Raw genomic sequence first — 27,507 nt, forward strand, 5'->3', positions numbered from 1 at the left:
GTATTTTGGGCTCTTTTTAAATATTGTTGTTACATTGGCTTTTCTCCAATCCGCTGGTACCATTCCAGTCAGTACAAATTAGGAACAATGGTCTGGCAATTACTTGACTCAGTTCCCCAAGTACCCTCGGATGCAAGCCATCTGGTCCCGGTGATTAATGTTAAGTTTCCCAAGTCTAATTTAAATTCTGTCCACTGTGAACCATGGAGTTGCTTCCTGTGATGTGTTGTAAGGATAAACACTGTAGTTTTAGTTACCGAAGCCCCCAGATTCCCTCGTGAACACTGTGGAGAAGAATAAATTCAAAACCTTTGCCATCTCTCCATCCTTTGTAACCAGATGTCTCATTCTTTATGGGGCCAATATGGTCTGTCCTCCCTTTTTTACTGTTTACATAGACTTTCTTGGGATATTTTTTTTTTTGCTCTCCTCCGCTATGTGTCTTTCGTGGTCTATCTTAGCAGTCCTAATTGCACCCTTACATTTCTTGTTGCATTCTTTATAAAGTCTGAATGCTGATTCCCTAACCTTGTATTTTTTGAAGCCCTTCTCCTTTGCTTTTATATGCATTTTTACACTGGAGTTAAGCCAACCAGGACTTTGTTCGCTCTTTTAAATGTATTACCCAATGGTATGCATTAGCTAATTATTTTATTATTTAATATGCTCTCAAAGAAAACCCATCTCTTTTCCGTGTTCTTTGTTACTAAGAATTTGTCCCAATGTATGCCTTCTAGCAAGGTTCGTAGTTTGGGGAAGTTGTTTCTTTTGAAATTCAGTGTCTTTGTATTCCCATTACATTTCCTATTTGTGTGATTTATACTGAAGCCAATTAACCTGTGATTGTTGCTTCCTAAGTTGCCCCGTATTTCCACATCCGTGATCAGGTCTGTATTGTTGGTAATCAGTAGATCCTGTAATGCTTTATTTCTAGGTGGTGCGTCTACCATCAGAAACATGAAATTGTCCTGCAAGACATTTAGGAACTGGTGAGCTTTAGACGGATGCGTGGTTTCCTCCGCCCAGTCTATGTCTGGATAAATAAAATCCCCCATTATAACACTTCCCATCCTTGCTACTAATCCAACTTATGATAGGAGAACCGTCTCCCCCTCCTCCCTCAGGTTAGGGGGCCTATAGCATACTCCCACTATTAATTTCCCTTTTAAGCTCTACCCATAAGGATTCCACCTCCTCCTTGGCTCCCTTAGTGATGTCGTCTCTACACTTGTACATTATTCTTGATATTATTCTTGATATATAGGCATACCCTTCCCCCTTTTTTACCCTCTTTATCCCTGCGATAAAGGGTTTACCCTTGAATGGTTGCCAGCCAATCATGAGAGCTGTTGAACAAGGTCTCTGAAATTCCCACAAAAGCCTAATCCTCCTCGTACAACAGTATCTCTAGTTCACCCATCTTGTCTTACAGGCTTCGGGCACTGGTGAGCATGCCACGTAGTTTAGACTGGTCGCATACTATCCTCTTATTGGGTGTTCCGAGATTGCAACTAGGACTTGCTACTATACCTACCTTGGGTTTATGTGCTTTAGTCAACCTGCCACTAATGCCCCCAATACTACCCTCTGGAATATGTTCTGCACTGACTATCTCTACCTCTGGGCCCCCTCACCCCCCCCCCCCCACCTCCGTCGCCTAGTTTAAAAACCCCTCTAACTTTTTTGCCATCTTTATTCCCAGCTGATCTGCACCCTCCTCCTTTAGGTGCAGAGCGTCCCTTCTATAGTACTGCTGATCGACAGAAATCAGCCTAGTCCTCCAGGAACCCAAACCCCTCCTTACAACGCCATCTCCTCAGCCACTTGTTTACTTCCCTAATCTCCCTCTGCCTTTCTAGTGTGGCTCAAAGTGCCGGTAGTATTCTTGAGAATACTACCTTGGAGATCCTTTTCCTCAATTTAGCTCACAAGTCTCTAAAATTGTTCTTTAGGACACTCCATCTGCCTCTGACTGTCATTGGTGCTAACGTGCACATATGACAGCAGGGTCTTCCCCAGCCCCTCCCAGTAATCTGTCCACCAGATCTGTGATGTGCCGAACCCGAGTGCCCAGTAAACAACATACAGTTTGGCGCTTCAGGTCTTTGTTACAGATTGCCCTCTCTGTCCTTCTAAGAATTGAGTCCCCTACCACCAGAATCTGTCTTTCCTTTCCCTTTGCTTCCACCGCCCCATTCTCACTGGAGTAGTTCTTCCCCCAGCAGCTAATTGGGATGCTCCAGCCCTGGATAGGCCTCCCTGGCACTTCCCCCTCTACCCTTCCTGGCTGTCATCCATCTACTCTTTCCTAGTACCTGCACCTCTTTGTCTCCACCCACCTCTGTGCTGGCCCCTGCCGGCACCTGCCATGTGCATTCCTGGCTCTTCTTTAGTATGGAGGGGGTCTTCTCAGTGCTGACAGTTGCTTTCCCGGATTCAGAACCTGGGCTTCCAGGGAAACAATGTGCTTACATTTTGCACAGCAGTATTCGCCTTTGATCGGATGATCAAGAAATGCATACATGTCGCAAGATGTACACCGAGTCGCATCTCCACACCCACCAAGCATCGTACCTACTAATTTAATGAGGATTGGGGATTATACCCTGTCCAAATTACCTAAGAACTACCTTCCTGACATGAATACTCAAGACAATACACAGGTACTCGCAGACCCACGTGCACTCGCTGACTACATTTAGCATGTCATTTTTTTGGGGGGGAAGGAGTTGATACCTACTTTTGACAGGTACTTTTGACAGACCTGCTTCTCTGCAATCTTCTGGGACACATCACAGGTCCCAGAAGATTGCCTAGCAACTAAGGGAGGGCAGTGCACGCCCGGTCGTGAAGCCACAAGTTGTCACAGCCATTTGCCCACAGTTGCAATGACGGCACCGAGGAGAGGAAGGTGAGACAAGCGACACTTCGGTCACCTGTTAAGGAATCTAATGTACATAATGATAATCAGAAAATGTCTATTTGCTTATGTGTATACATGTTCCTATGCTCCTTACTTATTATTATGTAGCATACAGATTGACTCTCTGTTCGGAGGTAAGATGGCGTCTAAACCCTACATCCCCCGCGTTAGAAGAATTCATTTGAGATAAGAAAACCAGCTTCAACCAAACTTCAAGTATCAAGTTTCTCCATTTCTCTTGTATTGTAACCAATAAGATGTGCCAGTTGGACTGACATAGTAATGACGTATCTTTCTGTATAAAATGTTAACACCGCCCACCAATAAATGAGAAGTTAGAAGTAGCCTGAGCTGAACGTATATCAGAGAGAGTGTTTACTTCTAATGTGCATGCACATTTGTACTTTTTAATTAGAAATAGCAGCAGATAACCAAGAACTAATTTGTAGTTCTTATCCATTACACACCCACATCGCTGAACCGTGGGACAGGTGAGTGTCTGTTTATTAAAAGTCAGCAGCTACACTTTTTGTAGCTGCTGACTTTTAATAAACTGAAAAACAAATGGAACTCCGCTTTACGTGTAGGGCTGGATAAGCACATATATAGACAAGAACCATTAGTGTCCACAACTTGAAACATCCATTATACAAATACATGTTCTGTTTAGCTACCGTATTTATCGGCGTATAACACGCACTTTTCTCCCTTTAAAATCAGGGGAAAAATGCGGGTGCGTGTTATACGCCGATCCTTCGCGATTTCTGAGCGATTTTGAGCCTCTGGGCAGTTTTCAGACGCCTTCGGCTCTTCTCGCGGCTTTGTGCTGCATTCGGCCATTCTCGGCCGCCTTCGGCCATTCTCGGAAGACCGCTGAGAATGGCCGAGATCAGCCAAAAGCCGCGAGAATGGCCGAATGCGTCCGAAAGCCGCGAGAAGAGCCAAAGGCGGCCGCGAGAAGAGCCGAGTGCCGCCGAGATACACAGGACATCTTGGCAGCGGCATTTAAAAAAATAAAATCTGCAATTAACACAAGGGGACAACGATGCACAAGGCTGTAATGATAGACAGGCTGCAATGATGGACAGGCTGCAGGACAAGGCTGCAATGATGGACAGGCTGCAGGACAAGGCTGCAATGATGGACAGGCTGCAATGATGGACAGGCTGCAGGACAAGGCTGCAATGATGGACAGGCTGCAGGACAAGGCTGCAAATGACACTGACAAGGCTTCAGATAGACACTGATAAGGCTGCATTGATGGGCATTTAAATGTAAGTTTTTTTTCCTTAAAATTCCCTTCCCTAAACTTGGGGTGCGTGTTATACGCCGGCGCGTGTTATACGCGGATAAATACGGTATCTGGTTTTGACTTTGTCAACTTTGCCTCCTAAAACTTAGATGTCCTTCTGTATTATATCAAGACGGAGGAACATCCCATAACAAAAGTGTGTAGGCATCTGCCTTTCCCCTGACAGAAACTCCAAAAACTATGAGCAACACAACAAGGTGTATTGTGACTGAGGCTAGTGGGGGTGATTCACTAAACAAGATAAGACTGTTCACTTTGCAAAGTAAGGCTGGCTTCATATCTATGTGCTGCAGTAACAATGTTGACATGCAATGGCAGCCCAATCTAAATGTCTCAACGCAAAGCACATTCAAGCAAAAAATGCCACACTTAGGGATTGATATGTACATTTCATAGCCATTAGATCTGTTAAAGAACATGTACAATGGTTTTGAGCATTTGGAGCAAAAAACAATTGTAAATATAAGAGGTTATAAAGTATGTTTGAATGTAAATAACGGACTTAAAACAGAAAATACTGCAATTGGCAATAAATGGAGCTGGGTATCAAAGGAATTTCCTATAATACTTTGGTCAAGCTTAGGTCAAGCTAGTGGCCAGATGCAGTATTTTCCCTTTTTGAACAGCACAGGCTATAGCCCATTTACAATCTTTTTATTCCCATTCATACAGCATGAACGTACATGTACTTTCAATGGGTGAATGGTTAGTCAAATTCTTTATGAATCAACCCATTATGTGCAAGATGAATATTAAACTTGTATATTGAGAATTCTTGACTTGTTTTCATTAATCAACCCCCAGTGCATTTTTTGCAGTTGCTTTATTAATGGTAGACAAAAACTGAAAAAATACTACCTGCCCAAAAGGCACAAATGGTGGAGGTCCTCCTTCTGTTCCAATATTGCTTCGATTGTGCTTGGATAAGCTCTGAAAAAAAAAAGAAGAAAGAAATGAACACATTATTTTAGAAATGAACTAGAAGGTAAATTATTCTCATCAACTTAAAGGATAAGTTCACCTTTCTGAACATGTTCCATTTAAATTTAGGGTGTAGCATGTTCAGCATTTGCCCTCTCCTCCCCACTTCTTTGTGACAGTGGTTCGGAGATCTTCTCGCCGCACCTGCTGTCAATTCAAAAAGAGCTCGACCGTGCAGGGCTCAGCCCACACAGCCATGTAGAGCCATGTCATTCATTTACAGATCCCTGTGAATCAATGAACTACAAGTACAGTCAATTTATCCTGATGGCTTCTAATTGTCATTGAACTACCAGGGTGCTAATAAATGCTCTAGGTGGTTCACTGAGCTACTGGTCATTCATTAACTGCCTGCCCGTATCGGAGGTAGTGGCAGACAGCTACACCGACAGTCTGCAGGAGTGTGACATTACACCTATGATCTGCTGATTGTGGGTGCAATGCTTTCCAGGCTTCTTAAAAAAAAAAAATAATAATAATAATACCTGCAAAAAATATGCACTTACTATATTTTGTTTGTAAGGGTGAACTTATCCGTTAGCTAAATATTTTAAACCTAGAGTAAAAAAAAAAAAAAAAAAAAAAAAACTTACAACACTAATGCACAAATCATGTGCTAATGTAAAATAAATCAAGATTTGTTATATTTTCTCTTCATGTGTGACCAACATACTGGAAAAAGAATGGATGTTTGATTGCTTGATGCAAATTCATGGTCTCATGGAATGATGTGCATATTGGAAGTTTTTTTTATGCTTAAAAAGGTTAGGAGATTTAATATTAATTGCTTGAAGGGCTCATTCAGACAGTGTGCATTCGGGTCCACGTACCTGCTTTTGCACTGCTGCCAGATATTGACATATGGCTGTGTCCCTGCAGCCACTGCATCCACTTCTATAGTATAGTGGAAAAGGGGTGTGTACTCCAAAATATTGCCCCACGACAACGAGAATGTTGAGGATTATTTTGGTACCCAGGGATTCAGGCAAGATAAATATAGAAAATATACATTTATTGATAAAAGGGATGTAAAACATTAAGTACAAAAGTACATATAATAGTTATTGCGTACAGTTACAGGTGGTTCAAAAGAGAACAATTAAACCCCACAGGTGTATGGGGAATACAGATGTAGGTCCTGACGTAATCTTCTACATGTTTTGTGAGAGGAAAACAGAAGGGAAGGGGAGGAAAAGGAAGAGAGGGGGAGGGAGAGGGGGTGGAAAAGGGAGAGAGGGGGAGGAAAAGGGAGAGAGGGGGTTGGAAAAGGGAGAGAGGGGGAGGAAAAGGGCAGGTGAAAACCAGAAGTGGGGGGGGGGGGGGAATTACCCATTTTGGATGCCTCTAATTGTGCCGTCTAGTGCCCCCTTTGGGCCTCCACTGATAAGCTATGTATTTTTCTATAGCTGTATATGGTCAATTCCCCCTGAAGAAGCGACTCAGTCGTGAAACATGTAGAGGATTACGTCAGGACCTACATCTGTATTCCCCATATACCTGTGGGGTTTAATTGTTCTCTTTTGAACCACCTGTAACTGTATGGAATAACTATTATATGTACTTTTGTACTTAATGTTTTTTTTTTATCTACATCCTATTTCTCCAATAAATTTATATATTTTTTATATTTACCTTGTCTGAATCCCTGGGTACCAAGATAGTCCTCAACATTCTCATTGTCGCGAGGCAATATTTTGGAGTAGACCCTGACACACCCATTTTTTCCACTATCCTAATACTAAGGATGATGGTACCCACCCATATTCCTTTAAAGAGGAGGGCCAGATGAATAAAACATTTTTTAAAAGTCAGCAGCTACAAACATTGTAGCTGCTTACTTTTAATAAGCACACTTACCTATCCAGGGTTCCCGTGATGTCGGCCACCCGAGGCCGACCCATCCCTCAGTTCTCGGTGCCGCCATTTGTACTAAGGGAAACAGGCAGTGGAGCCTTGCGGCTTCACCGCCCATTTCCTACTGCGCATACGCGAGTTGTGCAGTGCATTGTGAATGGGGCACGCTGTGTTCTGGGACACACACAGTTCCCAGAACACAGCGTGCCCCATTCCCCAGAAGACAACGCGAAAAGGAGAAGACTGAAGATCACAGTGGAATAGGAAGAGGCAGATTAGGACGATCTGCCTAGCGACAGGCATTTCTGGTAGGTTACATTTTATTTTCAAGTTTTTTTATGTATTTAAAGGATTTTATGTATTTTTTTTTAGGGTGGCCCTCCACTTTAATTACCTAGTTTAAGGCAATACCCTATATTTCACTTCTATAATCTGGCTACACATGGTTCGGGCAGATGCAGACAAAAGGCTTATGAGCATAGGATAGGTGCCAGGCGCTCACCTCAATGAGTCCTAAATGTTTTGTCCCTGTGTGACTGTATGGAATTGGAAGACAATTGTTTTTTTTATGAAAAATAAGATCTCCAGTACTAATTTTGTTAAATAAATTACACTATCGAGATTTTAAGCTGGACTGCAGCAAAGCTACAAGCTTCAAAAAATGTCGGTCTATTACAAACAACCACCACAGCCTTTTCAACAAATCATACTGTGGCAGCAGGCAGGTAAAATCACCTGGTTGTATCCAGGATGGAAAATATGTATACCCTAGATTCAGGCTTTATGCGGACTTGTACAACTAGAGGGGAGTGCTGGGAGTCCTATAGGGGAAGAGTTAATGAGCCCAGCTGAAGTAAGTGGGCTCATTAAGACCTCTACAAAAAAAAAAAAAAAAAAAAAAAACAGCATGTCGAGGGAGATGCTCCATCCTGGAACCAGTTTTGTGTTTGTATAGACTGGGGAGTGTGACACCTGTTCTGTGCAGTGAGTTAACGCCTGTGTGGCAAACCTCTACAATAGAGACAGAGACAGGGACTGGTGCAGCACAAGGCTGCACTCAGTTGTTAGACAGGGAATCTATGTGTGTAATTAGAGGTCAAGCTGGCCAGGATTTATTTTCATGTTTTATTTTTGTTTGGCTGTTATATTTTTCACTGCATGTAGCATAAATAAACCGCACCTTTTGTTTTTTCCACCTACAACTCTGTCTGCTGTGCCTGATTTTGTGTTGTGAACCCATCCAAGGGGTCACACACACCCGCTGCCGAGCTAACCCCTCACAATACCACCAGTACTGTTAAACTTTAGCTTATAATAAATACAATTTTCAATGGAACCTGAGCAAACAGTGTAGCTCCCTATGAATTATGTCACTAGTGCCCAACATCAAAGTGTCTATATTCAACAAGGTTGTCCTACACCTAAATCCTGAGCTCTCACACTTACTACCAAAAGTGAAGGTGAATACCAACCCAGTGGTAGATGTTCCACACTTTTAAGAAACACTGTACAAGTGAAACTGTAGCACTTAAAAACTTCCTGTATGTCTCTTGGATTCTGCTGGTGGTCTATCTGTGCCTCATCTCCCAGGTCTGAATACCTGCTGTAGCCATTTAAATGGCCTCTCTCCCTGTTAGATTTTTTCCTCATTTGTTTTGCATTGTGTAAAATGCAACGGTAGGTGCAGAATGTGTAAAGGTGAGTGGAAACATCTAAAATGCCCATGCTGACATGAACAGAGCTGGGAATTACAGTAGGGAAATGTCACTTTTGGAGTATCCAATATAAAAAAAGAATCAGGGGCTGAATCAGCCTACCAGGCTCAATCTATAATAACACAAACATTTTTTTTTTTTTTCAATCTATAATATCACTTTTGGTGTACTGATCCTTTAATGCTTGCAAAGTCATGCTTAAAGTAATAGCATGCAAAACCAAAAAATGAAGTTTTTTTTTATTTTAGTCACAGAAGTGAAGTCTAAATCCTGTGGCTTTCTGTTCTTTTGACGTTTTTGTATTTTGATTCTTTAAGGGATGGTAAAGTCACATGTGTGATTTTTACCTACAGGTAGGCCTTTAATAATGCTTACCTGTAGGTACAGTAAATATCTCCTAAACAAACACCATTTACTAGATATTTTACTTTAGTATGGGCTGGTGACGTTACCAGCGCATGCACACTGAATAGACTAACCCGGCTGATATTATTTAGCAGGGGCCACACTTTTTTTTTATTTTTTTTCTTGCGGTTTACTAGCACTTTAAGAAGCCCTAAAACCAACGAATGCTTTTATTCGCCATATGAATTGTATGGTTATTATTGGTCATAAAAAAAATGTAAAACTGAGCAAGAATGTAATTTGCTGAATAATATGTCCACTGCAAAATATTGGCAATCATTAAACATTTATAACTTTATCATATCTATGGGAAAGGCCACTGACTTGAGCAGTTAGAGGAACTGTACAGATTCAAATGAACGCAAGTGCTTCTAAGATGTTGTTTGCAATTACCAAGAATTTATTGTAAATCATTACAACTAATTCACAATTTCCCCATTTAAAAACTCTGTGACTGTGTATAACATTAATGTTGCAATTTCTATGAAAATTGTCGATTTGTCTAATTGCAGAAATATATGCATCATGCAACTAACAGTTATCATTATCTTCCTAATAAAAAGCCTCTCAGCTCACATTGTTATGTGCAAGAGCAGATATATCCAACAAGTTTACTACATACAGCTGCAAACACAGTATTCACTATTATGGAATACTCTATGCAGCATTTCAGTATCCAACCAACGTGACAAACCTATTTAGGAGAGTTGAAGTGAGCAGCACCACAATAAATTGCAGATGCCAAAAGGCATATATTAAACAGCGCTGAAGTATTTCCAGTAATATAGATGCAATGGAAGAAAATCATATTGGAAATGTATTAGACAATATAGAACACATTCTGAGATTTGGAAAGATTTCTGATTTCGAATGGCTTTTTTTTTTACGCCTAGCTACATCAGGATCCTTCTGTTCTACTAAGCTGTGTGACATGCATGCAAAACCTGATTGAATAGAGCAATAAAATGGGCAAGAAGGAAGCAGAGGCTGTAGCGAGAGACTTCTAAACCATTTCTTTTCAACAGCATTAAATGTTTATTTATCTAGCTATGCAAGGGGAGCCAATCTTGACATATGCATGCACAGAAAACAGCAAGTTACATTACATGGTCAGCTTTTTATTGATTTCATAAAATGATTTTTTTTTTAATACACATAGTGCATGGGGAACACAGATCTCTGACATTCATAAGAAAATGTATTATTTTGCTTGTAAAAATCCAGAAACATGTAGACTGCACATATTTCTTATAACGTAGTATATGTAAAATGTTTAACATTTGTCTCTACTCTGGGTCTTGGCTTATCGCTTTTTCAGGGGTAGTGCACATAAATTAGATACAGTATTAACCCCCTTCTTATGACCACATCTAAAAGGATACCTGTTCTGCGTAAAATATGGAAGCTGTCCTTTCCAAGAGTGGGTTCACACCAATGTGCTGTGCTTTGGGTGCAGAACAATTTATCCATGTTTTTTGTGTGTGCTCCCCCTGACTTCTATTAGAATGCCTGTTTTCATGAAAAAACATTAAAGTCCTCCATGCGGCATCTTTGATGCGCTTCCAGAAAATGCACAGTCGAATAGAAGTCAATGGGAACAGAGTGTTAAACGCAGACAACCCTAGCGCACTGGTGGTAATCCACTCTTCACCACTTCCTGCCCTCCGTATAGTAAAATGACGGTGAGCAGGATGCACTCTCGTTGTAGGATGACGTTCCTAGGTTACGGCGTGACCCCAATCTCGGTAAAGAGACGGTGTGTGTCCAATCACAGCCGGTCACATGTAAACATGGAAGTGTCGTTTATCGGCTCACACTGACAGTGTGTGGGGCAAGGAGAGCCAATCAGCGGCATCTCCCCGAAGGGGAGACCTGTACAGATAATAAGGGCACTGATCATCAGTGCCTTGAATGCAGTACGAGCCCATCAGTGGCACCAATCAGTGCCCATTATGATGCCAGTCAGTGCTGCCTTTCAGTGCCTGCTCATCAGTACCGCCTATCATTGCCCACCAGTGCTGCCTATCAGTGCTACCTATTAATGCCACCTCATCAGTGCCCATCAGCGAAGGAGAAAATCCTACTTATTTACAAAAGTTACAGACAGAAACTAAGACAAAAGTATTTTTTTCCCAAATTTTCTGAATTTTTTTGTTATTTTTTTTTAGCAAAAAAAAAAGCAGTGATTAACCACTTCACCCCTGGAAAAATTTACCCCCTTCCTGACCAAAGCACTTTTTGCGATTTGGCACTGCGTCACATTAACTGACAATTCCGCGGTCGTGCGACGTTGCACCCAAACACAATTGACATCCTTTTTTTCCCACAAATAGAGCTTTCTTTTGGTGGTATTTGATCACCCCTGTGGTTTTTATTTTTTGCGCTATAAACAAAAAAAAAAGCTAAAATTTTGAAAAAAAAACACATTATTTTTTACTTTTTGCTATAATAAATATTCCCCAAAAATATATAAAAAAACACGTTTTTTTTCCCTCTGTTTAGGCCGATATGTATTCTTCTACATAGTTTTGGTAAAAAAAAAAAACGCAATAAACAATTGATTTGCGCAAAAGTTATAGCGTCTACAAAATAGGGGATAGTTTTATGGCATTTTTAAAATAATGTATTCATCTTTTTTTAAATGCCAGTGATCAGTGATTTTTATCGTGACTGCGACATTATGGCGGACACAACAGACATTTTTGACACATTTTTGGGACCATTGTCATTTATACAGCAATCAGTGCTATACAAATGCACTGATTCCTGTGTAAATGACATTGGCACTGAATGGGGTTAACCACTAGGTGGCAGTGTAGGGGTCAAGTGTGTCCTAGGGACGTGTTTCTAACTGTGGGGGGCGTGGCTGTGTATGACATGCCACTAATCTCTGCTCCGATTATACGGAGCAGAGATTAGTGACACTGCCACTAGGCAGAACGGGGAGATGCTTGTTTACATTAGCATCCCCCTGTTCTTCCTCCCCGTGAAGCGATCGCTGGTATTACTGTGGTAATCGAGTCCGTGGACCCTGTGACCTGACTCACAGAGCTTGCTACCAGTGTCTGCTGAATGCTGAGACCAGGGGGCGTTGTGGTTGTACAGAGAGAAGCAGGGTCTGTAGGAGGAGTTTTGTCATCCTCTCTGCTGCTGACTTCTGAAAGGGGGCAGGGACGAGCCTCTCCAAGGCTGGGTAGAGAAGGGCAGGATCTGGCAGAGACGTTCTGCCCTTCTCTCTGCTGCGGACATCTTAGACAAGGTGGGGGCTGAGACACAAGAGCCACATGAAATGGCCTGGATGGCTGGTTTTCGTCCCGCAGGTCTTGTATTTGACACATGTGATCTAGGTGGTCTGATAAATCAAATAGAGCATCCCCCTGTATTCTGACAAATCTGATCGCCACAGTAGCTTGGGCCAATCTGGATCTATGAGGATTATCAGAATGTCCTCTACCTTGAAAACCTGTGCAGCAGATAAGGCAGATGCAGAAGGCATAAAACAGACTGCACTGATCCCTTGAAGCTGCCAAAGCATCTACTGCTCCAACAGAGGATCCTGTACATGTACCTGAAGACAATCTATCCAGTGTGTGGACTAGAGATCCTGGAACCTTTCCAGATATATGGCCAACTCCCCTGAATCCAGGCCCTGGAAGCAAAGGTAATCTGCCTGTCAACAGCCCACATTTAAGCTGTTAAAGCTTACAAGGCTGAATGAAACGAGAAGTTCTGACCATGACCATTTCTTCCTCATGACGTTGGTAGTTGATGTACACAACAGCTGTGGCATTGTACAGTGAAGACCATATTGAATTCTCCTCCACATAGGAGGTCCAGTTACCAAGTCCCCTGTGCAGATATAAGATCAAGGGGTAGGGACTACCCTAACTCTACAGTTGGCCTCATGACCCACAGGAACAGATTAAAAACTGGACCTTAGTGCCTGGCGACTTGGTTTGTTTAAAGACTGAACCAAGCTGTTCCATCATGACCAAATCTTAAAAGTAGAGGCTGAACTTGATTGAAGTAAATGAAAGGAGGCTACCCAATATTCTCATACAGAGTGCAGATTTGGGTGGCTCCTGGAATGTAGAGTTTGAAACTGAGGGTAGAGAGTTTAACATTCTTCTGAAGGAGGCAACACTTTGCTTGAGCTGGGTATAGGACAAATTCCAGATACTTTAGGCAATCAGTGAGATCCTAAACTAAATGCTGAAGATTAACCTAATTACTGCCTGTAGAATGTTATCGGTCAGGACCTTGACTAAGAAGTCATTCAGATACTTCACGATAGGCATGCCCTGGAAGTGTAGCAAGGCTAGCATGGGAGCTAGAATTGCAGAGAAAACCAGGTGGCTCTGATCACAGTTATTAACAGGTGTCAGAGGATGTTTTCTGCACTGCCATTTATAAATTTGGCTGGTTAAAACTCCCAGAGTCGCTGACCTGTAAAAATACTTCTGATCAGGAGTGCTTACTTTACTGGCTGCATACTTGTTTAGTGTACTTTAATTGTTTAGTTTAATTTTGTATACTGCATACTGTATTGTAAATTCACAGTTGAAATGCTTATGTGTGAATATATTCAGAGCCATAAAAAATGTGTAATTGTGTTCAGCCAGTTTTAGATTCAGACTTCAGAATCAGAATTCAGTCAGGTTCTCACTGTAACTACTGTAATTAAAGCATTATTGCTTGGTCAAGGACTGTACCAGCCTCAGACTGGATCATAAAGGAGCAAGAAACACCCTGATGAGGCCAACCCTTTTCTATCAAACAGTTCCCTGTGCCCTAGCTAATGCAGCAAAGCCTGATTTTTTGATGAATTTAAATACTACCCTTCCTCTCCCAGACTGAATCATGTTCAAAGACCCACAGGGAGGCTAACATAAAGACTGAATGTCAAGTTAAAAGGACACTGTCAGCACAGAGTCCCTCCTATAAAAAACATACCTGCTAAAATAAGAGTCAGAAGGTGGCCTGTGTTTTGAAACACTGCTGCTCAACCGCTCCTCGCTGTTGCAAGTATTCAACTCGTCAGACATGTGGAACACCACTTACCTCTACCTCACATTGTGGTTCCTCCTGTAATTTAATAATGGCAGGAAAACCACAGTGTGCCATGGGGAGCAAGTATTCCACACATTTAGAAGTGTAGAATACTTGCAGCGGCTGACAAAGCAAAAGTGTTTCAAAATAAGGACTGCTGCAAAGTTAATATTGCCTCTTTTAGCAAGTATGTTATTATAGCAAAGAGACCCTTTGCTAACCGGGTTTAAACGCTACCCTACTCTTAACCACTTCAGCCCCGAAAGATTTTACCCCCTTCCTGACCAGAGTACTCTTTACAATTTGGCACTGCGTCACTTTAACCACATGTCAACCAGCGCACGATGATATACGTCGGCACATTGGTACGACTGGGCAAATGTGCGTACAGGTACGCCCCTTTTAAGAAGCGGCATTGTGGGTGCATGTGCTCCGTGACCGCGGGTCCCACGAACTCGATGTCAGTCGGGTGCCTGCAATTGTGTCACAGAGCAGAACAACAGGGAGATGCCTTTGTAAACAAGGCAATTCTCCGTTCTGCCTAGTGACAGGACTGAGGTCACTGATCCCTGCCATCGGGAGCAGTGATCGCGGTCATGCGAGTAGTAGCCAATTCCCCCCCCCCCAGTTAGAATCACACCCTAAGACACACTTAACCCCTTGATCACCCCCTAGTGTTTAACCCCCTTCCCTGCCAGTGTCATTTACACAGAAAATCTGTGTATTTTTATAGCACTGGTCTCTGTATAAATGACAATGGTCCCAAAATAGTGTCAATTGTCTGATATGTCCCCCGCAATGTCACAGTCACAATAAAAATCGCAGATCGTTGCCATTACTAGTAAAAAAAAAAAAAAAAAAAAATGTTATAAATCTATTTTGTAGGCGCTATACCTTTTGCGCAAACCAATATACGCTTATTGCCATTTTTTTTTACCAAAAATATGTAGAATAATACATATTGGCCTAAACTGAAAAAAAAAATGTATTTTTTTCATATATTTTTGGGGGATATGTATTATAGCAAAACATTAAAAAATATCGCTTTTTCCCCCAAAATTGTTGCCCTTTTTTTGTTTATAGCGCAAAAAATAAAAACCACAGAGGTGGTCAAATACCACCAAAAGAAAGCTCTATTTGTGGGAAAAAAAAGGACGTCAATTTTGTTTGGGTGCAATGTTGCAGGACTGTGCAATTGTCAGTTAAAGCTACGCATTTCCAGGAGTTTTTCAGGGCAGCCACCTTTGAGAGACCTCAGCTGCTCCCTTCATAGGAAACACCACCTTAGCTTCAAGATTTAAACCCCTTTTGCCCCACTGGGCCCTCAGTCTTCTAATGCCGCATACAAACGACCGTACTTTCCTGTAGACTAGGTATGGCGGTCTTCCCAACGGACTTTCGGCAGAGTTCTGACGGACTTTCCGAACGAACAGATTTGGCTAAACACGGACGGACTAAGTCCGTCAGTTTTGAACGTGATGACGTATACGGGACTAAACAAGGAAGTTCAATAGCCAGTAGCCAATAGCTTCCCTTGCGTTGTATTTGGTCCATCGGACCAGCACACAGACGAACGGTTTTCCTGATTTTAGTCCGTCGGAACTGAGTCCGTTGGATAGATTTGAAACATGGTCTATTTCTAGATCTATCAGTTTTTTTTGGAAAAAATAATTGGACTAGCCCACACACAATCGGATTGTCCGATAGACTAATCCCTAGTCCTAGTCTGACGGAAAGTCCAGTCGTGTGTACGTGGCATTAGAGTACCTCCAGCCAGCTGGGGAGACACAAGAACAAGTCATACACATAACTTTTAATCCGCCTTACTGTTCCCCTATTAGGGACTCCATTAGCAAGTTGGGGAATTGAACCAGCAACCCAAGTGCCATTAGACGGAACTGCTACCCACTTAGCGAGTGGGCAGACTCCTCATTGCAAACACATTTTTCGGGTGGGTATTGGTGCTGTCCTGAAAGACTCCTGGAAAAAGACGTTACCGGTACGCAACTCTGATTTTCACTAAATGTCTTTCTTGGACAGCCACCTTTGAGAGGATAAACGAGAACTTAACCCTAGGGTGGGACCCCTTTTTTCTCCAAAGGTCCTTACCGATCCACAGGTCCAACCTGTAGAGTTTGGCAAAGGTGCTACGACCTTTAAACATCCAACGTATGGTCACCCAAAGGATTTGAACCGAAAGTTGGCAAAATAATTTCTTGGCCTCTGTGAAACTTCAAGGCTACCCTCTTAAAAAAAAAAAAGAAAACACCTAGTATGGCAATATTTGTAGAAAAGGAGGCCCCTGATCGGGAATGCCCTCTGCGTACCAGCTGTTGAAAATGTCTCCAGGAGATGGAGCGCATTTCCCTTTTCCTGCTACTTAGCAGGGCCACCAACCCATCTGAGAAGCTCTTGCTTTTAGCAATTCCTCCTCGGAAGTCATGCAGGGAGAATCCACCGCTCAACCTGGGGACAGTTGAATGGCCCTGAGATGAAGGTCCTCCCAGATTGGCAATATCTAGTAAGGTTCCACGACAGAACGTACTGGCTTGGGAACCACAGCCTCCTGGGCCAACCAATGCGGGGCAGTGAGAATAGGAGACACAACCTTGGTTTGAAGATAAATAGGAGCAGGTCGTCCAGATAGGCCATTATTGAAATGCCCCTGAGTTGCACGCCTTCCCTGGTTCTACCGTCGGCCTGGGAAACATTTGACTGCTCTTAACCATGGGAATGTGCAGATAAGTGTCCCTCAGGTCTGTGATTACCATTAAGCAGTTTGGAGGGAGGGTGGAGACCGAGTCTATATAGAGTGTTCTGTAAGTTATTCTGTTCCCCCAGGCCCTGAATTTAGAGAAGCCACGAGTCAGGAGTTACGTTTAACAGAGGAATAACCGACCTTCTCTATATGAAGTGGCATGTTTGGGCTGCAAACCCAGAAACTCAGTGCTGCTAGGCAAAAATTCTAACCCATTAGCCACTGTCCTGCCACTTTAATAACTCTGGTCATGGAGTGATAACAGCTTCTACCCCTGGATTACCAGAGTGCCACAGATGGCTCCCAAGCGAACCTCCACCTCCTCATCGTCCAACTCCTCTACCTCCACCTGGAAGCCTGAGAAGAGCTAACTGGCTCCCCTACCTCCCCTTGAAAATAAGGATTTCCTCAACGGGTTTTGCCATCCTTTGATGGCTTCCACCCAAGCTTCCAGGACCAGGAACACTCTTTTAAAACAACATACTGATGTGGCATTGGTAACTAGGCCCTTGCCTATTTTCAGGATAATCTGTTGTTTACTAGTCAAGCCCCAATCAGGTAATAACCTGTGCGAGGCTGAACCTATGGTTTAAGTGTTGCTGGTCCGGAGTGCCAGCCACTAAGCCACGGTTGATACAATGTTTAGGATTTTCAGAGAGGGTTGTAAGGCTGACGCTTTTCTGTGCAGTTTGGTAAACTGGTGATGAGCAGCTGGGGAGGGTGGGCTTGAAAAATCAAGCCGTGACCCCTCCTTACCATCCCTAGAAGAAATGATTGGAGTACACCACTACCTGCTATGGAAGGAAGGCCCCCAATCTTGCTTTTGGACTGTTCGGGAGGACGAGCCCCCCATTTTGACCCACCTTTCTGAACACAAGACCTCTTTGGAATGTCGGTCTTTGGGAGTTTGAATTCTCTCTGAGGGCGAGACATATTCCTTTCTTGCTAGGAAAGGACTCTCACCCATCAGCCGTCTGATCTAAACGGTTTCCAGACCAGGACCTAACCAAAACAAGCCCTCTATGAGAATCCCGCAGATTTTAGCATTGGACGTATTGTCCTACTGCCAAGCTTTAACTGAGATGACTAGAGCTGAGGATCTGGCAGACATATGCAGTGAATCAGACGAGGCATTCACACTATATGCCACCCTCCACAAGAGCATGGGAAAGTATGACAAGATTGTCTCCTGCCCCTATGTGCACATTCTCTTGTCCATGGGATCTCTCCCTGGTAGGGTCTGTATGCCTGGAGACCTGATAGAATGCCGAGTCCAGTCTGGGTACCTTACCGACTGATTTCCTCTGTGAAAAGAAAGCCTAGGCTTCAGAGCCCTTGAAAGGAAGACTTTTCTCCCCAAATTAATGGCTTCCACCAGACCTTCTTCGGCCAGAAACAACTTCTTATGTTCCCCCAAGCCCTGATAGATCTGGTCATGGAGCGATAGCATCTTCTTCTCCTGGATTCCCAGGGTGGTATGGATGTCTCTCAAGAGATCCTCCACCCACTCAAGGGAAAGCTTGTAACCTTGGCACCCCAGATGTTTTGGAACTACATTTCCCATGATGCTCATGCACTCTACAGTGTATTTGAGCATCATGGGAAATGTAGTTCCAAAACATCTGGGGTGCCAAGGTTCGCCATCACTGGTCTAGAGGACTCACTACCCAACCCCTCTCCCTATGACTTCACCTGGGAGCCTGAAGAAGCGCTAATTGGTTCCTTGTCAGCCTGTCACTAGTGCCCCCCGCCGATGCCCCTCCATTGGAGGAGGATAAGATCTGGTGGGCAGGTGCAATACTGTGCTGAGCTGGCAGGTGGCCAGCCTGGGGCTGAACCCAACTGAACAAAAGGGGCATGCTGGGGATTGCAGTTCCTCAGGCTCATTGCACAGAGGGAATGCTGGGAATTTACAGTTCCTCAGGCTCACTGCACAGAGGGAATGCTGGGCATTGCAGTTCCTGAGGCTCACCGCACAGAGGGCATGCTGGGCATTGCAGTTCCTCAGGCTTACTGCACAGAGGGCATGCTGGGCATTGCAGTTCCTCAGGCTCACCGCACAGAGGGCATGCTGGGCATTGCAGTTTCTCAGGCTCAACGCAAAAAAGGGCATGCTGGGCACTGCAGTTCTTCAGGCTTACTGCACAAAGAGCATGTTGGGCACTGCAGTTCCTCAGGCTTACTGCACAAAGGGCATGCTGGGCATTGCAGTCCTCCAGCTCACTTTTAAAACCAAATGCAAGGCCATCCTCCAAAGCAGAGTGGCACCAGGAGTGTCCCTAGGACCAAACACCACCAAGGTCCCAGTACCACCTCCCAACCCCTCGACCACCAGCGGGGTCTATACCCGTGGAGCTATCAGGTAAAAGGGAAAGGGAATACCCACCCCAGGGTTCCTCTCACCTTACTGGCTCATGCTGGCATTACCAGGAGTAGTCTGGGCTGCCTCTGCCCTGGACATCTCCCACTGAGGATCGTGGTGGTCCCACCTTCCTGAGCCGATTTCTGACATCCAAAGTGTTTGCAGGCTCGCATCAACCAAAGCCTGGCCCTCTCTCATAAACCATGGCTAGAACCGAAGGCTACGACCCCAGCAAAAGTGCACGCCCCCACCGGACATGATGTCACTATGCCCTCTGGTCCAGCTTCAAGCTCCCTCTCTGGCCACACAGAACACGGGGAGGAACTGTGCACCTCCGACAACCCCCCCCTGAACCCAATGAGAGTGGGGGCCCCCGAGGCTTCTTACCCACCCTCGGGAGAAGCTAGGGTGGCTAAGAGGCAGACCAAACGCTATTTTCCTTAAGGCCCAAGGCTCTGCCAATGAAAAATAGAGATAGGGAGAGCTTCTCCCCACAATAAAAACCGTCTTCAACCTCCACAGTTGATCAGCCCTGGTTCCCAGCGATGTCTGCCCATCAGAGGAAACACCGAAACAGAGGGCCTAGTGGGGTAGGAGGGGCTTCCTGTGAAGAGAGGAGCCAAAGTCTCTCAAAGTTGGCTGTCCTAAAAGAAGTTTAGGGAAAAAAACTGTATTTTTTACTTTTGCTATAATAAATATCCTCAAAAATGTTTTTAACCACTTCATTACAGGGCATTTACACCCCCCTTCCTGTCCAGGCCAATTTTCCATTTTCAGCACTGTAACATTTTGAATGACAAGCGCAGTCATGCAACACTGTATCTATATTTTTAGAATTTTCTTCCCCACAAATAGAGATTTCATTTGGTGCTATTTGATCACCTCTGCATTTTTTTTTTTGCATCATAAACAAAAGAAGAGCGACAAGTTTAAAAAAATAAAATAAAAAAATCCCAAATATATATATTTTTTTCTCAGTTTAGGCAGATATGTATTCTTCTACATATTTTTGGTAAAAATAAATAAATAAATCGCAATAAGCGTAATTGATTGGTTTGCACAAAAGTTATAGCGCCTACAAAACAGGAGATAGATTTATGGCAATTTTTCATTATTATTATTTATTTTTTACTAGTAACGGTGGCGATCTTTTATCGTGACTGCGACATTGCGGTGGACATATCGGACCCTTTTGACACTATTTTTGGACCATTTGCAGTGATCAGTGCTATAAAAATGCACAGATTACTGCATAAATGTCACGGACAGGAAAGGCGTTAACACTAGGGGGAGATCAAGGGGTTAAATGTGTTACCTAGGGAGTGGTTCTAACTGTGGGTGGAGGGGACTGACTAGGGGAGGCGACTGATCAGTGTTCATACTTAGTTTGAACACACGATCCGTCGCCTCTCTCCTGACAGGACGTGGATCTGTGTGTCAGAGCACAAACCAAGCCATGTAGTCCAAGGAATTGTCTGTAGACCTCCAAGACAGGATTGTATGGAGGCACAGATCTGGGGAAGTGTACAAAAAAATTTCTGCAGCATTGATGGTCTCATTGGGCACAGCAGCCTCCATCATCACCAGTAAATGTAAGAAGTTTGGAATCACTAGGACTCTTCCTAGAGCAGGCCACCCGACCAAACTGAGCGATCGGGGTGATGGGCTTTAGTCAGGGAGATAACCAAGAACCTGATGGTCACTCTGACAGAGCTCCAGCGTTTTTCTATGGAGAGAGGAGAACCTTCCAGAAAAACAACCTTCTCTGCAGCACTCCACCAATCACGCCTGTATGGTAGAGTGGCCAGACGGAAGTCACTCCTAAGTAAAAAGCACATGACAGCCACCTGGAGATTGCCCAAAAGCACTTGAAGGACTCTGACCATGAGAAACAAAAGTCTCTGGTCTGAGGAAACAAATATTGAACTCTTTGGCCTGGGGGAAATCAGGCATCGCTCATCACCTGGCAAATACCATCCCTACAGTGAAGCATGGTGGTGGTAGTATCATGCTGTGGGGATGTTTTTCAGCAGCAGGAACAGGGAGACTGGTCAGGATCGAGGAAAAGATGAATGCAGCAATGTACAGAGACATCCATGATGCAAACCTGCTCCAGAGCTCTCTGGACCTAAGACTGGAGTGAAGGTTCACCTTCTAACAGGCCAATGACCCTAAGCACACGATAAAGGACTGGCTACAGGACAACTTTGTGACTGTCCTTGAGTGGCCCAGACTTGAACACGATTGAACATCTCTGGAGAGATCTGAAAATGGCTGTGCACCGACACTCCCCAGCCAAGAGGTCCTGTAAAGAATGGGAGAAACTGCCCAAACATAGGTGTGCCAAGCTTATAGCATCATATCCAAAAAGATTAAGGCTGTAATTGGCACTTCAAGTATTGAGCAAAGGCTGTGAATACTTATGTACTTGGGATTAGTTTCACTTTTTTATTTTTAATACATTTGCAAAGATTTCAAGAAAACGTCCTTCCCATTGTCATTATGGGGTATTATTTGTAGAATTTTGAGGAAAATAATTAATTTAATCAATTTTGGAATAAGGCTATAACATAACAAAATGTGGAAAAAGTAAAGCGATGTGAATACTTTCCAGATGCACTGTATTACTTTTTTTATACATGGTTTGGTAATATGCACAGTCTCATTCTTCTGTCAGCCTGTATATGTGGCAAAAAACTCCAAAATGTCAGGGTGGCCTTTCAAGTGTTTGTAACCCTTAAAAAAAACAAAAAAAAAAACCACTAAGATCCTTTCCCTTTAAGGCAGGGGTGGCCAACCAGACGAAGACCAAGAGCCACATTTTTTACCAAGTTACCGCAAAGAGCCACATCATACGCATGGCACACACGAACATCACCCCATTCCTTCCTCATACACGCATACTTTTGCTCAGCTGGATTTATTGTAAATGGCACACACTGTTTTAACACTACAAAGACCACAGGCCAGTCATTTTCATCAAGTCAGTAATCTTCCTTTAACCACTTGCTTACTGGGCACTTAAACCCCCCTCAGTCCCAGACCAATTTTCAGCTTTCAGCGCTGATGCACTTTGAGTGACAATTACGCGGTCATACAACACTGTACCCAAATGAAATTTTTATCATTTTTTTCCCACAAATAGAGCTTTCTTTTGGTGGTATTTAGTTACAGCTCGGAGTTTTATTTTTTGCTAAACAAACAAAAAAAGATGCAAAAAAAAAAAAAATCATGTTTTAATAGTTTGTTATAAAATTTTGCAAACGGGTCATTTTTCTCCTTCATTGAAGTGCGCTGATTAGGCGGCACTGATAGGCTGCATTGGTGGGCACTGATGGGCTGCATTGGTGGGCACTGATGGGCTGCATTGGTGGGCACTGATAGGCTGCACTGGTGGGCACTGATAGGCATAGTTAAGGCGGCACTAATAGGCACAGATAAGGCGGCACCGATGGGCACAGATAAGGCGGCACTGATGGGCAAAGATGGGCACAGATAAGATGGCACGGATGGGTGGCACGGATAAGTGGCACGGATGGGTGGCACGGATGGGCACTGATAGGTACCACAGATAGATGGGACTGATGGGCACTGATAGGTGGCACTGATAGGTGGCTCTGATAGGTGGCACTGCTGGGCACTGATGGGCGGCACTGCTGGGCACTGATGGGCGGCACTGGGGTGCAGCACCTTTGAGGCAGATTTTGGGTGGCACTGTGGGTGGCACTGTGGGTGGCACTGTGGGCACTGCTGGGTGGCACTGTGGGCACTGCTGGGTGGCACTGTGGGCACTATGGGCACTGCTGGGTGGCACTGACAGGGGGGCACTTACTTTATTTCAGGATGGCACTGCGGGTGGCAGGTGGGCACTGGCAGGGGGCAGGTGTCCGTTTAAATTGCTGGCCGTGATCGGAACTGATGTCCCGAACACGGCCGCCGGCGATCGGCTTTTTTTTTTTCTCCTCGCGCTGTCAGCGCGAGGAGGAATACTAGCCGATTACCGGCTCCGTTTTATCACATGATCAGCTGTCATTGGCTGACAGCTGATCACGTGATAAGGGGTCGGGATCGACCCCTTACACGGATCGGTGATCAGGCGAGTCTCACGGACTCGCCGATCACAGAGCGCGCCGCGCGCGCCCCTCAGGGGGCGCGCAGGCCGCTCGTAACCGGGACTACGTCAATAGACGTAGTCCCGGAAATGTGGGTCCGCGCTGTTGCCGTCATTTTGCAATAGCGCGGATCCCAAGTGGTTAAAAGTACATCCATGTGACAGAAGACAGCAGCTCATCTAATTTCCAAAATACAAATTGTCTTACAAACAGTGAACTGGTCAGGATAACAATAAACAGTTAATGGGTCTTCTAGCCTGAACTAGCAGTAAATTCTTCTAAAAAACATCACAGAAAGCATGCAGCACACACAGAGCTCTGGATAAATAAGTGAAAAGAATCTGAAATGGTTAACAGCCAGCCGTGTGTCACACTATCAACAGACAGAGAATGTGCTGAGATCTTATTATCTCATTAAGTACAGAGCAAGACAGAGGGAGAAGGGAGGACAGATCAGTAACCTGCACACTTGTGGTAATACCTTTTTGTATCTCATCGGCTTCAGATACAGCGTGTTTCTCCTTCCTCTGCCCCCCTTCAGCCTCACTCCAGCGCCTATGTATTCAAATGTGGCAGGCTGGAGACACTACATGCTGATTGGCTGTTGATGTGTGGGAGGAGCGGAGGAGTGCAGAGACTCAGGTTGCCTGTCACTAAACCAGCCCACTGAACCATCGGGCCGCAATGAAACAGTCCGAACGCAAGAGCCGCATGAAACCGGGCAAAGAGCCGCATGCGGCTCGAGAGCCGCGGGTTGGCCACCCCTGCTTTAAGGCATGAACAACAGCACAGTGCTTGTGCTGTGCAATTCTTCTCTTTCTAACTAATTATAAACCTGGTGGGTCCTGCCAGCTCCTGCGTCCCCCTGCCTCTGCTGACCCCGATAAGCCCTGAGCTACCGTGGTCAGGTTACATGCCTAGTCATTCGCAGCTCTCGTCTCTCCCCCCCTCCCTCCGTGTCAGCATGAGATCACTTTCCTCCCCACACCTCCACCTCTATTCAGCTGCATAATGCAGTGCATATCAATGTATGTCATGCAGATATGCAGCGATTAACAAAAGTGTGAGTTTTTGTTAGAAATTAAAGGGTGAAATACTGTTTCTGACACCACAGCTGTGTGGTCGTGCCATCCCCCCATGCTGACCAGCCCGATCTATGACATCAGCCAGCCAGCAGAGGAGAATATTGACCCCCTACTGCTTCTCTATAGATCAAGGTCGGCCAGCACAGGGGGATCAGGTGGCCACAAAGCTGCTGTGTCAGAAATGGTATTTAGCCTTTTCATTTCATAACCTGGCTAGCTCTGATCAACAAGTAAATGTGCTCTCCAGCATAAACAACACAACTGAGCATGTGCAGGTCAGCTACTCTGCCTGTGTTAGCTGGTCTTTCCCAGATAGATAGTGCAGGGAGGGAAGGATCTATGCATACAGGATAAAAACACCTTTTTATACTGTACAATGCAGTGGATTAAGCCCTTAAGTTCCACAGTGAGTAGAACAAGCATGCTATGCTGCATATACAGACTGATTTTACTGTTGTAGGTTTAGTAACTTTTTAATCATAAAATAGACATTTCATGGCAGTATGATTCTACTGTTTGAAAAAGGGATTTTGACTTACTTTTTGCTTCTTTGTCAAGTCTAAAAACTAGCAAATTTAAAATTATAAAACACTGTGAAACAAGTAGGGAAATTCAGCTAGAATAAAACAAATATTTTAATTATAAAATAAATCTTTTATTCACATAGCATCATAGAAAATATTAAAACATCAGTGGAAATAAAATCAAATAAAACATTTAACCCAAAACCAAGAGAGTTTACCTAAAAGTGGCTTTAAAACCCTTGCATATACCCAGTGAATTGACGAGACTCAGGTGTTGCACAGAGATAAAACAAATCCTCCTACATATGTTGTACCTGTTTATTTGCAGCCATTTCTCCTGTACATCCTTGTAAAACTCAAAACTCACAAAAGCAGGGGGTGGAGAGCTGTAGTTATACACTGCACAAGAGCTTTGAGAGTTGAAAGGGAACCCCCCCCCCCCCCCCCCTTCACACAGCACACAGGAACAACGTTTAAGCTATCACCACTATGTGTGATGGAGATCTCTCCCCTGTCTCCCGTGTATCCCTTGGTGTCAGGAAAACCTGACAGACAGAAATGACAATTAGTGATTTGGAGAGAGGCAAGTAAATACTGCATAAATATGTGCTTTGTTCAGATTTAATGCCTGGGGTTTACAACCATTTTAAAAGTACGATTTAGGTAGGATTAGCTAAACTCCATTCAGCTTATTTGACTTCCGAAGGGAACTGGTTTTTAGAAGCTTTACATCAAATGAGTGAAAAAACAAGCAGATGTTTTCTCATGTATACAGTATAGCTACTATATTTTTATGGGGTAACAAAGAAATCCTGTTTTTGTGAAATTAATATAGTGGGATGAATTCCTCAAACATATCTGTATACTAGAGGTGCGCATCTTCACTGGTCTCACGATTTGATTTGTGCAATCTTCCCTCCCTGCCATCTTCTGGGATACGTTACAGGTCCCGAAAGATTGCCCGGCCATTCAGGACATCGCAGTGAGACATGCGTACCAGGCTATGAAGCTGCAAGCTGTCACAGCTGGATGCCCACAGTAGAATTGGCAGCGCTGTGGACAGGCGGGGGAGAGAAGGGAGGGTTTGGGTGGTCACGTCATTGGATTGTGGGACAGGTGAGTGTCTTTATTAAAAGTCAGAAGATACACTTTTTTGTAGCGGCTGACTTTTAATAAACAAAAAATTGACTGGAAATCCGCTTTGAATTAAAAATAACCTCACTCCTTTAAAAAGTGCACTAATCCAGTGCTCTACAGAAAACAGGCATTCAAACACCTGTAATATTTGTTCCTCTCCCCTCCACTTACGTGGCATTCTTGTTTTGTGCACGCAAAGGAATGTTTGCTGCTCTGGAAAGTGATCACGTCTTGTTTTTTTCAAAATAATAATAAAAACAATTGAAACAGAAAAATTACAAATTGGGAGTTTGAACTAAAGCAAATTGGGGGTATGGACTAATGCAAATTGGTATGAGCTCAAGCAAATTGGGAGTATGAGCTAACGCTAAGTGAGGGCATGGCCAAAAATGTGGGTAAGATTACAGTGTACAGTACAGTAAGTTAGCCATAGCAACCAATGGAAGTTGTAACTGTGCCTTATAATTGCAAAAGAAAAAAAAAAAAAAAAAATCTCACACAAAACTGTTGCCGGTTTCAGTCCACAATTACTAGTCCAGCAGTAGCGTGCCTTCGTCCCTTAAGGGTACAATATAACACAACATTTCCACGCACCATTTCTGTACTCAAAAAGATCAGAGGGCATAACCCTCCCTCTTCCTACATCTCTCCTTCTCCAAATCCTCCTTCTTTATACATGCTGGTTTGTATGGCATTCATTTTTATCACCAAAATCTGTCCCAAACAGAATGCATCTACTTGTAATAGACACTTTACATGTTTCTGATTGGATTTTTATATCTTTGTCCGACGTACTCTTTTCACAGTACTTTCTATTGACATGTCTCGCATCTCTCCTGACATCAGCGGGGCATTCTCAGCCCACCCTCTTCTGATCTGATAGCTACACGATAAAAATCGCCGATCGCCGCCATTACCAGTTAAAAAAAAAAATTATTAATAAAAATGCCATAAAACCATCCCCTATTTTGTACAACTTTTGCGCAAACCAATCAATAAATGCTTATTGCGTTTTTTTTTCCCCCAAAAAATATGTAGAATAATACGTATCAGCCTAAACTGAGGACATTTTTATATATATATATCTTTTTGGGGCATATTTATTATAGCAAAATGTAAAAAATAATGCTTTTTTTTTTTCAAAATTGTCGCTCTTTTTTGTTTATAGCACAAAAAGTAAAAACCGCAAGGGTGATCAAATACCACCAAAAGAAAGCTCTATTTGTGGAGAAAAAAAAAGGACGTCAATTTTGTTTTGGGAGCCACGTCGCACGCCCGGGCAATTGTCAG

The 27,507-nt window shown here is 43.6% G+C and overlaps 1 protein-coding gene across 1 annotated transcript in view; it reads right to left on the bottom strand.

Moving 5' to 3' along the window:
• TDRD3 (tudor domain containing 3) overlaps positions 1-27,507 on the bottom strand; it is a 439,138-nt gene that overhangs the window by 130,839 nt on the left and 280,792 nt on the right. The window contains exon 6 of the mRNA XM_077483142.1: positions 5,094-5,165. Coding sequence (XP_077339268.1) covers positions 5,094-5,165 — 72 coding nt within the window. The remainder of the gene's footprint in view (positions 1-5,093; positions 5,166-27,507) is intronic.

Source organism: Lithobates pipiens, unplaced genomic scaffold, assembly GCF_037356315.1.
Source record: "Lithobates pipiens isolate NorthernLeopardFrog02 unplaced genomic scaffold, aLitPip1_a1.2 Scaffold_16, whole genome shotgun sequence".
NCBI lineage: Eukaryota > Metazoa > Chordata > Amphibia > Anura > Ranidae > Lithobates > Lithobates pipiens.